Source organism: Malus domestica, chromosome 03 (assembly GCF_042453785.1).
Source record: "Malus domestica chromosome 03, GDT2T_hap1".
In the NCBI taxonomy this organism is placed as follows: domain Eukaryota; kingdom Viridiplantae; phylum Streptophyta; class Magnoliopsida; order Rosales; family Rosaceae; genus Malus; species Malus domestica.
In genome coordinates, this window is record NC_091663.1 from 15,129,481 (window position 1) to 15,143,369 (window position 13,889).

The 13,889-nt window shown below is 38.1% G+C and overlaps 1 protein-coding gene and 1 long non-coding RNA gene across 4 annotated transcripts; one reads left to right on the forward strand and one right to left on the reverse strand.

Annotated features, from left to right (window-relative positions):
- Positions 1–7,273: 7,273 nt before the first annotated feature.
- Positions 7,274–9,373, reverse strand: LOC139194214 (uncharacterized). Its single transcript, XR_011578975.1, has 3 exons — positions 8,962–9,373; positions 7,796–8,603; positions 7,274–7,703 (listed from the first exon to the last, which is right to left on the reverse strand). It is a non-coding gene; the product is annotated as an uncharacterized lncRNA (long non-coding RNA).
- Positions 9,374–10,374: 1,001 nt separating this feature from the next.
- LOC103441544 (ferredoxin, root R-B1-like) lies at positions 10,375–12,660 on the forward strand. Of its 3 annotated transcripts, none has more exons than XM_008380223.4 (2): positions 10,375–10,551; positions 12,040–12,660. In XM_008380223.4, the coding sequence occupies exon 2, from the start codon at positions 12,048–12,050 to the stop codon at positions 12,507–12,509; it is 462 nt and encodes a 153-aa protein (XP_008378445.2). In that variant the 5' UTR covers positions 10,375–10,551; positions 12,040–12,047; the 3' UTR covers positions 12,510–12,660. The 3 variants fall into 3 exon arrangements, with proteins under 3 accessions (XP_008378445.2, XP_017189495.2, XP_008378446.2); XM_017334006.3 differs by having other exon boundaries at positions 10,479–10,615; XM_008380224.4 differs by having other exon boundaries at positions 10,517–10,646.
- The last annotated feature ends 1,229 nt before the right edge of the window (positions 12,661–13,889 follow it).

Consider the following 13,889-nt stretch of genomic DNA (forward strand, 5'->3'; position numbering starts at 1 on the left):
TCCAGTGACCAATTTATCAGGACAGTTAAACACAACCCACCTGGATGCTACATACTTTATTAATGAAAGAGGGAATGAAGTTTATAGGTTCGATTGAATTATTTATGTTTAATTTACTCTTGTTATTTGTACTTGTGGTTTAATGCTCACATTTTCAATTCAATAAAATTAGTATTCCAGTATGAATAAACTGCTTTTTCTTTACTCATAGAACATGGATAAAAATTATGGTTATTCTCAGAACAAGAGCAATGGCAGAGACTTTTGTCTTGCAGATAGCGCAACCACGCATTCAATACTTCGAGATTGAAAGTATTTCTCGAATTTGGTACTTGCAAAAGTAAAGGTAACAACAATATCAGGGCAATCAAATGTAATTGAAGGCTCAGGAAAAGCCCAAATTATGTTACCAAATGGAACAATATTATCCATAAAGAATGCATTATATGCTACTCGATCCATTCAAAATTTGTTGAGTTTTAAAAACATACGTCTAAATGGATACCACATTGAAACGAAAAGTGTAGAAAATGTGGAATATTTATGCATTACCTCCAATGATACCCAAAAACGTATATTGGAGAAGTTGCATGGTTTATCGAGTGGATTGTATTATACATACATAAAGACAGTTGAGGCATATACTGTCATGAGCCAGAAGTTCATTGAGTCAAAGGTTTACATGCTTTGGCATGACCGTATAGGTCATCCAAAACCTACCATGATGCGTAGAATCATTACCAACTCTAATGGACATCCATTATTGAGCAAACACATTGATGTCTCAAATGATAACCCTTGCAAGGCTTGTTCCCAAGGGAAGTTTGTAATTAGACCATCATAACTAAAGGTTGATGATGAATCCCCATCATTTTTGCAAAGAATTCAAGGGGATATTTGTGGACCTATTCAACCACGTTGTGGACCATTTCGATATTTTATGGTTTTGGTTGATGCATCTACCCGATGGTCACATGTTTGCCTATTGTCTACTCGAAATGTAGCTTTGGGAGACTTCTTGCTCAGATAATTAAGTTGCGAGCATAGTTCCCAAATCATCCCACTAAGTCCATTCGACTTGATAACGCTGGTGAATTTACGTCTCAAACCTTTGATGATTACTGCATGGCACTGGGCATTGATGTTGAACATCCTGTTCCTTATGTCCATACCCAAAATAGTTTAGCAGAGGCATTTATCAAGCGGCTTCAATTAATAGCCTGCACTCTGCTCATGAAAACAAAATTGCCAATCTCTGCATGGGGACATGCCATCTTACATGCATCATCATTGGTTCGACTGAGACCCATAGCCAACCACTACTACTCATCAATACAACTCGTGTTTGGACATCAGCCAAATATTTCACATTTACGAGTTTTTGGTTGTGCTATTTATGTGCCTATTACACCGCCACAATGAACTAAAATGGGACCTCAGTGTAGACTGGGAATCTATGTGGGTTTTGATTCACCATCTATCATTAGATATTTGAAACCTTTGACTGATGATATGTTTATAGCTCGTTTTGCTGATTGTCATTTTGATGAAACAGTTTTCCCGTCGTTAGGGGGAGAAAAGACCGTTTCAGAAAAACGGCAAGAACTGACATGGGTTGTTCCCATCTTATCTCATTTTGATCCACGAAGCACTTAATGTGAAAACGAAGTGAAAAGGATTGTTCATCTTCAAGGTATCGCTAATCAAATCCCAGATGCATTTAATGATGCTTCGAAAGTGACAAAGTCACATATACCAGCTGCAAATGCACCTGCAAGAATTGATGTCCCTGTTGGACAAAATAAAGTGGCAGCAAATGATTCATCTAGTGCACGCCTGAAGCGTGGTAGACCTCCAGGTTCAAAAGATTCAGCCCCTCGAAAGAGAAAGATGAAGGCACAGTTGAACCCAAATGATATCATTCAAGAAAAAAAATTGAATGATAAATCCACAATTCATGATTCTGTACTTCCAGAAAAAGAAAATGTCCTTGATGAGACACATGTCCATGAAGAGACAGAAGCACATGAAAGCAAAGAAATATCTATAAATTATGCATATACTAATGAATTGTGGGATCGAAATGAAATAATCATCAACGACATGTTTGCATTTGCAATAGCCACTGAAATTATATTAAGTGATGATATTGAGCCCCGCTCTGTTGATGAATGCAGACAGAGACAAGATTGGCCTAAGTGGAAAGATGCAATCCAGGCATAATTAAATTCCTAATTAAATTCCTTGGAAAGTCGAAGTGTTTTTGGACCAGTAGTCCAAACCCCGCCTAGTGTGAACCCCGTAGGTTACAAATTGGTATTCATAAGGAAACGCAACGAAAAAAACGAGATTGCAAGATATAAAGCACGACTCGTTGCACAAAGTTTTTCACAAAGACCTGGAATTGATTATGAAGAGACATACTATCCTGTAATGGACGCAATTACGTTCCGTTACTTAATAAGTTTGGTGATTTCATAAAAACTTGACATGCGACTTATGGATGTCATCACCGCGTATCTATATGGAGAATTAGATACTGACATATATATGAAAGTCCCAGAATGACTTAAGTTGCCTGAAGCAACTAACAAACCACGAGGTATGTTCTCAATCAAATTAAGGCGATCACTGTATGGGCTGAAACAATCTAGGTGAATGTGGTATAATCATCTCAGTGAGTATTTGATTAAAGAAGGATATGCCAACAATGTCATATGCCCTTGTGTGTTCATTAAGAAATCAAATACTGGATTTGCTATAGTGGCAGTATACGTCGATGATATGAACCTAGTTAGAACCCCTGAAGAGCTCAACAAAACTGCTGACTATCTGAAAAGCGAATTTGAAATGAAAGATCTTGGAAAAACCAAATATTGTCTCAGCCTGCAGATCGAGCATTGTGTTAATGGAATTTTGGTCCATTAATCAGCTTATATTGAAAAAATACTGAAGCGATTTGGCATGGACAAGGCTTATCCACTTAGCACCCCAATGGTCGTTCGTTCTTTGGACATTAAGAAAGATCCATTTCGTCCAAAAGACGATGATGAACTGGTCCTTGGTTCAGAAGTACCATATTTGAGCGCAATAGGTGCTTTATTGTATTTAGCACAATGTACTAGACCAGATATAGCTTTTTCAGTTAACTTGTTAGCCAAGTACAGCTCTGCTCTAACAATTCGTTATTGGAAGGGAGTTAAAGATGTTCTACGATACCTTTGCGGGACAACAGATGTTCTACGATTTGGCATGGATACGCAGATGCTGATTTTCTCTTCGATTCGCATAAAGCCTGCTCATAAAATGGATATGTGTTCACTAATGGAGATACTGCAATTTCATGGCGATCAACGAAGCAAACGCTAGTTGCTACATCTTCTAATCACTCGGAAATAATTGCTTTACATGAAGCAAGTTGTGAATGCTCCTGGTTAAGATCAATGATCCATCACATCCGGAATTCATGTGGTCTACCTTCAAAGACAGACACTCCAACTGTCATCCATGAAGATAATGCAACCTGTATCGCCCAGATGAAGGAATGATTCATCAAAGGTGATAAGACTAAACACATATCTCCAAGATTTTTCAGCGCACATGAGCTTCAGAAGACTAAAGTTATTGAAGTCAGACAAATCCGTTCTAATGAAAATTTAGCAGACTTGTTCACCAAATCTCTACCAAAGTGCACATTTCAGAAGTTGGTGCAGGGAGTCGGATTACGTCGGCTTACAAATTTGAAGAATGCGGAATCAGGGGGAGATACATTCAGGGGGAGCATCCATGATACATGCATGTTGTACTCTTTTTCCTTCGCTTAGGATTTTTTTCCCATTAGGTTTTTCCTATCAAGGTTTAAGGAGGCAACATAAGCATGCTCAACACCATCTGGGTAAAGTTGTACTCTTTTTCCTTTGCTATGGTTTTTTCCCACTGGGTTTTTCCAAGCAAGGTTTTAATGAGGCAACTGATGTTGATATGTGAGCATCCAAGGGGGAGTGTTGTAAATAATGGGTATATTTGCCCACATGTGTATAGTAATGTGTATAGTAAAGTATCACATGTGTAGTATAGATTCACAAGTTTAATAGTGTCATTCATTTGTTTCCTATGAGGTTTCTCTATAAATAAAGCATTACATTTGATCAAATTAGACTTGGAAGAGAAAAACATCTAATAGTAATAATATACATTACTTCCTCTGCAACAGCTTGTGTTGGTATAATAATCTGCAACTGCTTCGTTCTTGTCCAGAGTAAAGGTTATCTCTCTAAATTTTGCCTATTTATAAAAGTTTCACACATGTAATGGAACATACAAACATTTTAGTATTTGTTTATAATCTGTAAAAATGACTTTATTCCATATAATCACATTTTAATCCAATTATATGTGAGATGATGTTAAGCACAAAGATAAAAATTTATTACAAATAGCTGTCATTTATTTAGTTCTTACAATGCATGCATAGCCACATTGATCAAACAGAAAAACAGATTCCAACACGTCGACAATAAAACCAAATTATCTCCAATCACAGAAAACAAAATGGAACCATACAATCAAAGTTTAACAAATAAATGTAGAAGTCCAAGTTAATTACCTGGACGACAGCACGCGGTCAAAGGTAGCAAAAACAATTTGAAAACTTGAATTGCGAACGTTTATCAAACCCTGTAATACAAAATATCACTAACTGTTATCAACCGAGTAAATTGTATAAAACTTAGGAAGCTCATAAAAATGAACAAAACCTGATTTCCACTCATAACCAACCACTACAACTATAAATTTTGCAACCAGAAAAATAATTATTGTTTCGTACTGTAAACATGCATGAGTCCCTCAAGAGAAACAGAGTTAAAAAAAATTAACCAATTAAAGACACGAACAAAGATTTCAAACCAACGAAAGATTTTTCCGTGCACCCACACAAATTATAGAGTAATGCATTCATTGCATCTTCTTGTTATTGCTAATAAAAACACAAAATATCAGGTGGTGGACGCCACTTAAACAACTCAAAAAATCAACTTTATTTCTAATTTGTTAGAATAACTTTATTCCATATTATCAAATTCTAATCCAATTACATAAAAAAAGATGTTTATCACTGAGTTTTATGGGTGCAAATACCTTCTAAACACAACCTATGAAGAAGCAATAGAAGCTAATTTTAGAGTTCGTTCTTCTCCATATGAATACCAGATTAGTGTAGTTTCATCCTGTTAAAGATATGAAAAATGAAGCCATTCAAGCGGTTAAGATTGTAGACATTGAAATTTCGGTGGCATAAATGTTAGCCATTGCATTAAGATTACATTTGTAAACATTGAAATTTTGGTGAAATAAATGTTGACCATTGTATTAAAATTCCAACCTTCATTCACTTCACCTACATCATACACTAAGTTCACCTACAACATCCACCAAGTTTCACCTACAAACATCCACCAAGTTTCACCTACAACATCCACCAAAATTCACCTACAACATCCACCAAAACAAATGGATGGTGGTGATTCGTTCCCAAAGCCTATAAATAGGCTCCTCCATCAAAGAATCAGGAAACCAATTCACAAATACATTTCTATACTCCTAAAATGGAAGAGAATACTCCCCACACATCCAAAATCCTTGAAGCTTTGAAACTCTAAAGCTTTCAAGCATCCAACCTCCCAAATTCAAGCAAATCCCGAAGGATCAAGAAAGCCCTCTTCGTTCTTCGTCAAATCCTCCTTCAAGATCAAGCCCCAACGGCCCTTGAAGAAATTTCTCCTTCAAGATCAAGCCTCAACGGTCCTTGAAGAACTTCCACCAATTCAAGATAAAGCCTCGACGGCCCTTGAAGAAAGTGTTCAACAAATCCACACAACTGTTCATCCTAAAATCAAGCCCCGACGGCCCTTTTGGATCAACAACATCACCAAATCCACATAACTGTTCATCCTAAAATCAAGCCCCAACGGCCATTTGGATCAACAACATCAACAAATCCACACAACTATTCATCCTAAGATCAAGCCCCAACAGCCCTTTGGATCAACAACATCAATAAATCCACACAACTGTTCATCCCAAGATCAAGCCCCGATGGCCCTTGGATCAACAATCATCCATCTTCAAGATCAAGCCCAAAAGCCCTTGAAGATCCGTTCATCATTATTCTTCAAGATCAAGCCCCGACGGCCCTCGAAGAAAGTGTTATTCGTTATTCGTTCATCGTTCTTCCAAGATCAAGCCCCGACGGCCCTTGGATCAACAATCCACCAATTCAAGATCAAGCCCCAAAGGCCCTTGAAGAACTTCCACCAATTCAAGATCAAGCCCCAACGGCCCTTGAAGAAAGCACCATCGTTCATCATCCGTTCATCCAAGATCAAGCCCCGACGACCCTTGGATCAACAACATCAACAAATCCACACATCAAACCGTTCTTCAAGATCAAGCCCAAAAGCCATTGAAGATCCGTTCATCACCGTTATTCAAGATCAAACCTTAACGGCCCTTGAAGAAACACTCATCCTCAAGATCAAGCCCCAACGGCTCCTTGAAGATCCGCTCAAATCCACCTTCAAAGATCAAGCCCACGACCCCTTGAAAAAACTTCCAACAGTTCATCCAAGATCAAGCCTCGACGGCCCTTGGATCAACGAAACATCCACAAATCAACACCTTACGGAGATCGAATCAGAGGATCAAATTTGAGAGAGATTGTAACCCAAAATCATCAAACACAAAATATTATTTTGTGCACGTTGTTCTTGTCTCTTTCGTTTCAGGAAAATTTTCGTGTTCACAAAGATATCTAGTAATGATCGTGGAGATGCGCAACAAGAAGAAGATGTAAAATAAAAAACTTATTGGTATCAAATGAATCCAATATCCTAATGTAAGGGAAATTACTCACAATAGAAATTCTGAATGGACAAAGTTTTGGCTTCCATTTATGGCTATACTTGATTAACTGGGAACCCTTTTTTTAATGCAATGAATGCCTTAATGAGCAAGAGAGAGGAATATTAGGTGAAAAGTTGTCAAATCTCACAGAGATCAAAATCTTGAATATATATGTTTAACCATATCAAAGTGAGTGTGTGAAAGGGTGTAGTCTACAGAAAGGGCAACATTTTCATTGCTAGAAAGTTGGAAACTAAACTTTTACATAGATAATGGGTTTTTTTTTAATTCCCTTCACAAATCGAAAAGCAAATTGTTCGAGTAATGTAGGTAAATTCAATATACATATGTGTTGATCTATGTAAAATGGTTATAAGTTATAACTGTATTGTCATAAAATAATAGCCAGGCCAAGATTCCATTCAATTACCGGCTTTTCAGAAAGAAAACTCAATAGGGAAATGCACAAAATGTATGCAAACCCGAAAGTGAAAAAAAGGGAACCAAATCTCCAGTGCATCCTCGGTCCATTTGGGTTTCTAATGGATTACAGAATAAATGTCTTTCTTCTGAGGACTCTAAACCGAACCAAATAAAATTATGGAAAATTAAACATAAAAAAGAAAACCCAAAATTCCACTGATCCAAATAAGATAGGAAAATAGAATCAAACATAAGTGGAGCCAAAGAGAGCATACCCAAACCAATAGTGGTGTTCCAACCCCTGCGATTTCACAAACTTCTCAGTGGAGGAAGGAAAACACAAAATACACCCTAGCTCACAAATTTTGAACAAAACACTATAACTCACCACATAACGAAATTGTTAGGGTTTCCTCAAAACAACACAAATCAGAAACACGAACTTACATACAACTCTTTCAGAACATACCTGAGTTGAATTTGATTTCTTAGACAACAATCTCAAACCGCGCCGCCGCTAAATCGACAAAAAATCGCCGGAAAGCCAGTCCTAACTCCGGGATCGCCGATGATAACAGAGATCAACACCCTGAAATTCTTTCCTCGACGATCGCAAAATCAGGATAAAATGATTTTACCCAATTTTTTCCCCCAAAAAAACAAAGGATCAAACACGAAGAAAGCAAGACGAAGACAAAGAAGACGAAAAGCTTGCAAGAGACAAAAGATAAACAAAAAGGTAAAGTGAAGAGAACGTAATCGAAGCTCACTAACAAAAGGTGATCAACGTGTGGTAATAAGGGGCAAAACAGGCATTTAAGTGTGCAAAACAGGCAGCAAAACATCAAACAAAATAAAAAATCAAGGGCATTTCCGTCCGAACACTGGTGATGAACAGTGCTGGGGGGAAACTCAGTTTTAGTATATATGATTAGGGTTGGGTTCGGTTCAATTCGATTCCTTTTTTTGCCAAGACCGAAACTGAACCTAAATTTCTGTTAGGTTCGTTTCGGTTTCGGTTTTTTTTTTTCAAAAATTGAAATCTTAAAACATTGATGGCAAGTCTTTCCTCTAACTGGGTCATAAATCCGCTTTCCATCTTTTCCATAACCATCCACAAACATAGTCCAGGTCTTATCAGTGTTGCCCAACAACTTCTCATGCTCCTCCGTGTAAATCTCTGGCCTATCACCCTCCTCCAATGTTATATCTTTCATGTACGAAGCCTCATCCTTCCTTGACACATGCACCTCTGCGTATCTCACTGGTGTCGCATTCTTCAATTTGAACCCATAAACCAAATCATGAAAAAAGCAAAAGAAATCAACTTTAACAAAATTGAAGTAAAAGTAACTGAGAACCCAATCCACATTCTCCACAATCAAGTACCAAAAAGCATGCACAATCATAAACAACTCCAAACCAACCATAATCACAGACCTGGTTGAATAAAGATTCAATCTTTAAGGCAAAACGTGTGTAATTTTTCAAAATTTGAGAACCCATCAAACATTCAAAACCAGAAACAATAAAAAATCCACCAGAATCAGAGACTCATTTGGCTAAATATTCTAATTTCTAAGGGCAAATAATGTTCATAATCCAAGAAGTTTACAAAGGGCATGGAAAGATTACATAGAAGAACGATGAGTGGGTCCTAGTGACTGAATGGAAGGGGTCCATACGGTGTCGTACTTAGTCCGGAATAGCTTTTCGTTGATCTAGTCAACTAAAAGTTAGATTTGAGCTGAAGAGAGATATCAAAAATGCCGAGCTTCTCTGGTTCGATCTTCTCTGGGCTACTCTTACAGAGACTTGGGGGTTTGGAGGAGGAGAGGAAGAAACTAAGAAAGTAGAGCACGGAGGTGCAAGAATTCGACGGTGGGAAAGATAGAGGCCGATAAGTTAGTTGAAATGAGAGATGAAATGGGAGTAAATGGGACGGCTAGGGTTTTGTGTTTAGAAATCTTATAAAGAATTAAAGATCCATAATCAGTATAAATGTTTTACTAATATGATTATAGTAGCACAAAGCTTGTTGTCAAGTTGGTTGAAGCAAACACTATTAACCTGGAGGTCAGGTGTTCGAAACACCTAGATTTTGAGTATTTGTTACAAATTTATATAATTAATATATATTAAATAATTAAATAAAAATTGGTTTGGTACGATCAGTTTTTTGGACCACCAAAACCGAAACCAAACCAACCTATTTCAGTTCGGTTCGGTTGTTTTTTTGTATATATATATATATAAAGTAACAACCAAGTTTTGTAATGGGGGCAAATGAATAATTGAGGTAATAGAAAAATAAAGAAAGAGAGGAGTGTGGGTCTGGGCCTTTTGGCCCCTTGCAACGGGGATCTTTAATGTCCTTGGCTTTAATGGCTTTCAAAATATGCCAAACGCCATCCTTTTCTCATTTGTTAATGAAGACCACCAAAACCGAAACCAAACCAACCTATTTCAGTTCGGTTCGGTTGTTTTTTGTATATATATATATATATAAAGTAACAACCAAGTTTTGTAATGGGGGCAAATGAATAATTGAGGTAATAGAAAAATAAAGAAAGAGAGGAGTGTGGGTCTGGGCCTTTTGGCCCCTTGCAACGGGGATCTTTTAATGTCCTTGGCTTTAATGGCTTTCAAAATATGCCAAACGCCATTCTTTTCTCATTTGTTAATGAAAACAGAGTCCTAGATTTTATAACGTAGGCTATACACACTTCTTTTTATTTTTTACACATTCTTAAATTTTTAGTCATTAATCGAATGAATTAAAGAATATAAATTTACAAGCTCTGTGTGCGACGTAAAACAAGTGTGTGAATAATGCTATTGTTTATAAGGGTAGTGTTTTTTCCTTTTTAATGGAATTAATTGGTGACGAAGTTAAAAATGCCTGGTTCTTTTGAGCAGATAATATTCACAGAAATATTTTAGCCTCCTCCCATACACCTTCTCCTATCTCTCATATTCTCTATGTGTTTATTTTTGTCTTTAATTCTATTTAGTTCATTAGATATGACAGACATAAAATTAAGGAGTGTACGGATAGCTAGAACGTCTACCAATTCATTTCACTCTCTGTCTATAAATAGTCATCATAAACGGTGACTCCTCTGCCTCGCTTTCTCCGCTCTGCCGAATCAAAAACATCCCCACCCACGTCAGTCCTCGTCAACCTTCTCACATCTCTCCTCACCTAACCCTCCCTCTCACTCCGTAAGCCCTCTCTCTCTCTACATATTTGTATTTGCATGTCACGTTTGGATCTTTGGTTTTTGAGGTTTGATCTTCTTAATGTTTACTGTTAATTGGTAATTGTTCTTTTCAATCTGGGTTTTGTTTTTAGGGTTATAATTTTGGGTTTTTGCGTTTGAGCTGAATTATAGATTGAAACTGAAGATCGGCCCCTGTAATGATCTTTTGTCGTATCTTAGCAGATATAGAAAGTTGAAAACTGTTTTTGATTCTGCCATTAAAACCTCCTTCTTTAATTAATCAAGTATTAGTTGAATTTCTAATCTTATTTTTAATTTGCCTTTTCACCATTATTTTAATACTGATTTAATTTGCCTTCTGTGTCGAATTGGTGAGAATATTTTTGTTTCGAAATTTTTGTTATGGATGTTTAAAAATGGTCAATGATGGCATCTGGCTGAGAAGCAAAATCATATAATCGCATGTAGTGTTATGTATAATTATTTATAATCTTTGGTTTTTGATGGGTTTATTGTGAATTTTAATTTTTGTGTTTGCCTTGTTTTGTTAACTAGATGTTGAAATGACATCACTTCCTGCGAAAGCATAAGTTGATGGATTATTTCATGAGTTCCCATGAGTGCTTTTTTCATGACGAAGTTGATGGTTACTTTATATCATATGAGCTATTGTGATGGGTAGTTTTAATTTTTAGCGCCGGGTTTGAATAGTGGGACAGCCGGCACTCCGTTCTTATGTCCAATCCTTATGAACAAAACCGAGCACGGCGTTATAGGATTCATGTAGCTGACCCCACCTAGTGGGATAAGACTTCTTCTTGTTGTTTGTTGTTTCAATAGTGGATGCATACTTTTCGTACAACTTCTAGTTTTAGAAATTAGTATAGATATTATCTGGGGTTTAAAGTAATAGCCTATGTATGCTAGTTAACCAAAACGGAGCCTCGAGTGAGCTTGCTTCTTCTCATAGTGCACCGGACATTGATTCCCTTGCTGTCTTTCACAGGGGATGGTTTGGTTTCATCCTTTTATGATTGTTCAGTGTATACAAGTAATTCTGTTAACTGCAAGTATCACCCTTCTTGTTCAGTCGGGGTGGCTGGAGTGACAGTCTGAAATTCAAGAGCAGGTAGTGCTGTATAATGCTAATCAGTAACGCATCCAAGCTATGGGTAGCGGTATAGGTGTTGAGGGCTGCGGCTGATTAGGTGTTTGAATAGTTTAATTTGTTTCATCTTGTATATATGCATTTACTTTGCTGTTAGTTGATATTGGATAATAAACTCTGCACTCTATGATCAAAGTTCTGTTCTGTGTGAATTCCTTGTTGTTATAATGGTGCTTAAATGCCTTATCCATCATTTGATATTTTTGTTAACTTGATTTTACTTGTCAGAATTGTTAATGATGATGTTTATGTTGATTCACCAGATTCTTTTCTGTGCTTTTGCTTTTACTAATCTTCTCCTTCACTGGTGTATGAGTTCAGGGGTAAACATGTCAGCCATGACAACCGTGCAAGTTCCCTCCCAATGCATGTTCAGACATGCGCCCCAAAAGTGGTTCACCAGTTCAATTGTGAAGTTATCTTCTCCTCTTGGATCTGTGAAGAATATCTCAAAGTCCTTTGGCTTGAAAGCATCCTCCAACTCCCGGGCATCAATGGAAGTATACAAGGTTAAATTGATTGGACCAGATGGCGTGGAGAACGAATTTGAGGCGGCAGATGATTGTTACATCTTAGATGCAGCTGAGAATGCCGGAGTTGAGCTGCCATATTCTTGCAGGGCTGGGGCATGCTCTACCTGTGCGGGGAAGCTGGCATCAGGTTCAGTGGATCAGTCCGATGGTTCATTCCTTGACGACAATCAAATGAAGGAGGGTTATGTGCTGACTTGTGTCTCGTACCCGACTTCAGACCTTGTGATTCACACTCACAAGGAAAGTGAGCTGTATTAGTTGGGTTTGCCGTCAGCTTTGAGTAGAATTATGAAAGTTTTGGTTTATGCTTCACATGTTATGGTCAAGGCTCTCATAGACCTTCCCTTTTGTTCTGTTTGTTGTGGACTCGTATTGCAGTTAAATGTTAATGGTTTAAGTTTTTGACACATTTGGAGACACCAATTTAATGGTGGTATGGTATGGCATCAATTTATATACTCTTGTTTGGCTTCTAAAAAATAAAAGGAGTGTAGAAGCAGAAAAATAGTGTGAAGCGAGGGTGACCACCGGTGGTATATCCTGCTAGGTACGAGAAATTGCTAGGATCCCATTATTTTTCCAAGAATTCTGGGTTTTGTTTAAGGGTCTACCCCTATGCTATATGACGCGTCCCATGGAAAAGTTTTTAGAGAACCTTCTTGGGGAATTTGTTCCTACTGATCAAAGTAGAAAGAAGGAGCATTTTGGTAGCATCCTATGTGTTAGGGTGCGAATGGATGTGAGGAAGCCATTACGACGGTATGTGACTGTACAACTGGAAGCTCGATGTTGAATATTGATGCTAGCTAGGTACGAGAAATTGCCGTTAACATGCTTGAAGATCAGTGTGAGCATTATGATGGTACTCAGATGGAAGATAGGGATAAGCCTTATGGGAGGTGGTTTCAAGATGACGTGTTCGACAAGGATTACATCTGACCTACAGGGAGAAGGTTTGGGCTTGATGCTGAAATGGGTTGGGTGATGACTGTGCCGCCAGCGGAGGATTTGGATGATCGTATGGATGACGTGGTGATTGAGCACAAGGCACGGAGGGCGAGCGATCACGTTGGGAACATTGTACCTCATCTGAATGTGTCTCTTGATGATCAGGGTAGTGGGGATATTGGACCATTGTCATCAACTTTGCCGAGGGAAGCTATTGGGTTCCAAACTGAATGTATGGACTGTCAAGTTGATGGAGTGGAGAGTGATACATCGAAACCTCTAATGTTATTTGGGACTGAGAGTACACCAAGGGTAGGACTGGAGGAGACAGCGCAGAGGTTTTGTCAGGGAGTCTGGAACTCACTTTATCGGGAGAAGGGTATGGAGCGAGGGTGAACACTGGTGGTCACGAAGGGGGAAGTGTATCTGGACACTCCACGGGATCTGATCCGTTTAACTTGGATCCATTTATCTTTGGGCAAAGGATTAATGGTAGTTCTCGTGCAAATGGCAAGGGGACTCGACGGAAGAAAAATAGGAAGTCCCAAAGAAATTCCTTTGTACCCCCAGAGCTTGGTAAAAGAGGTATGCGAGAGAAAGAGAAGGTGTGGGATTTACCTGTTTCCAAGAGACGTGCTATTTCGGTTTCGATGAGTTCTACAGCGGCAGAGGCTGACGGAGTTCAGCCCC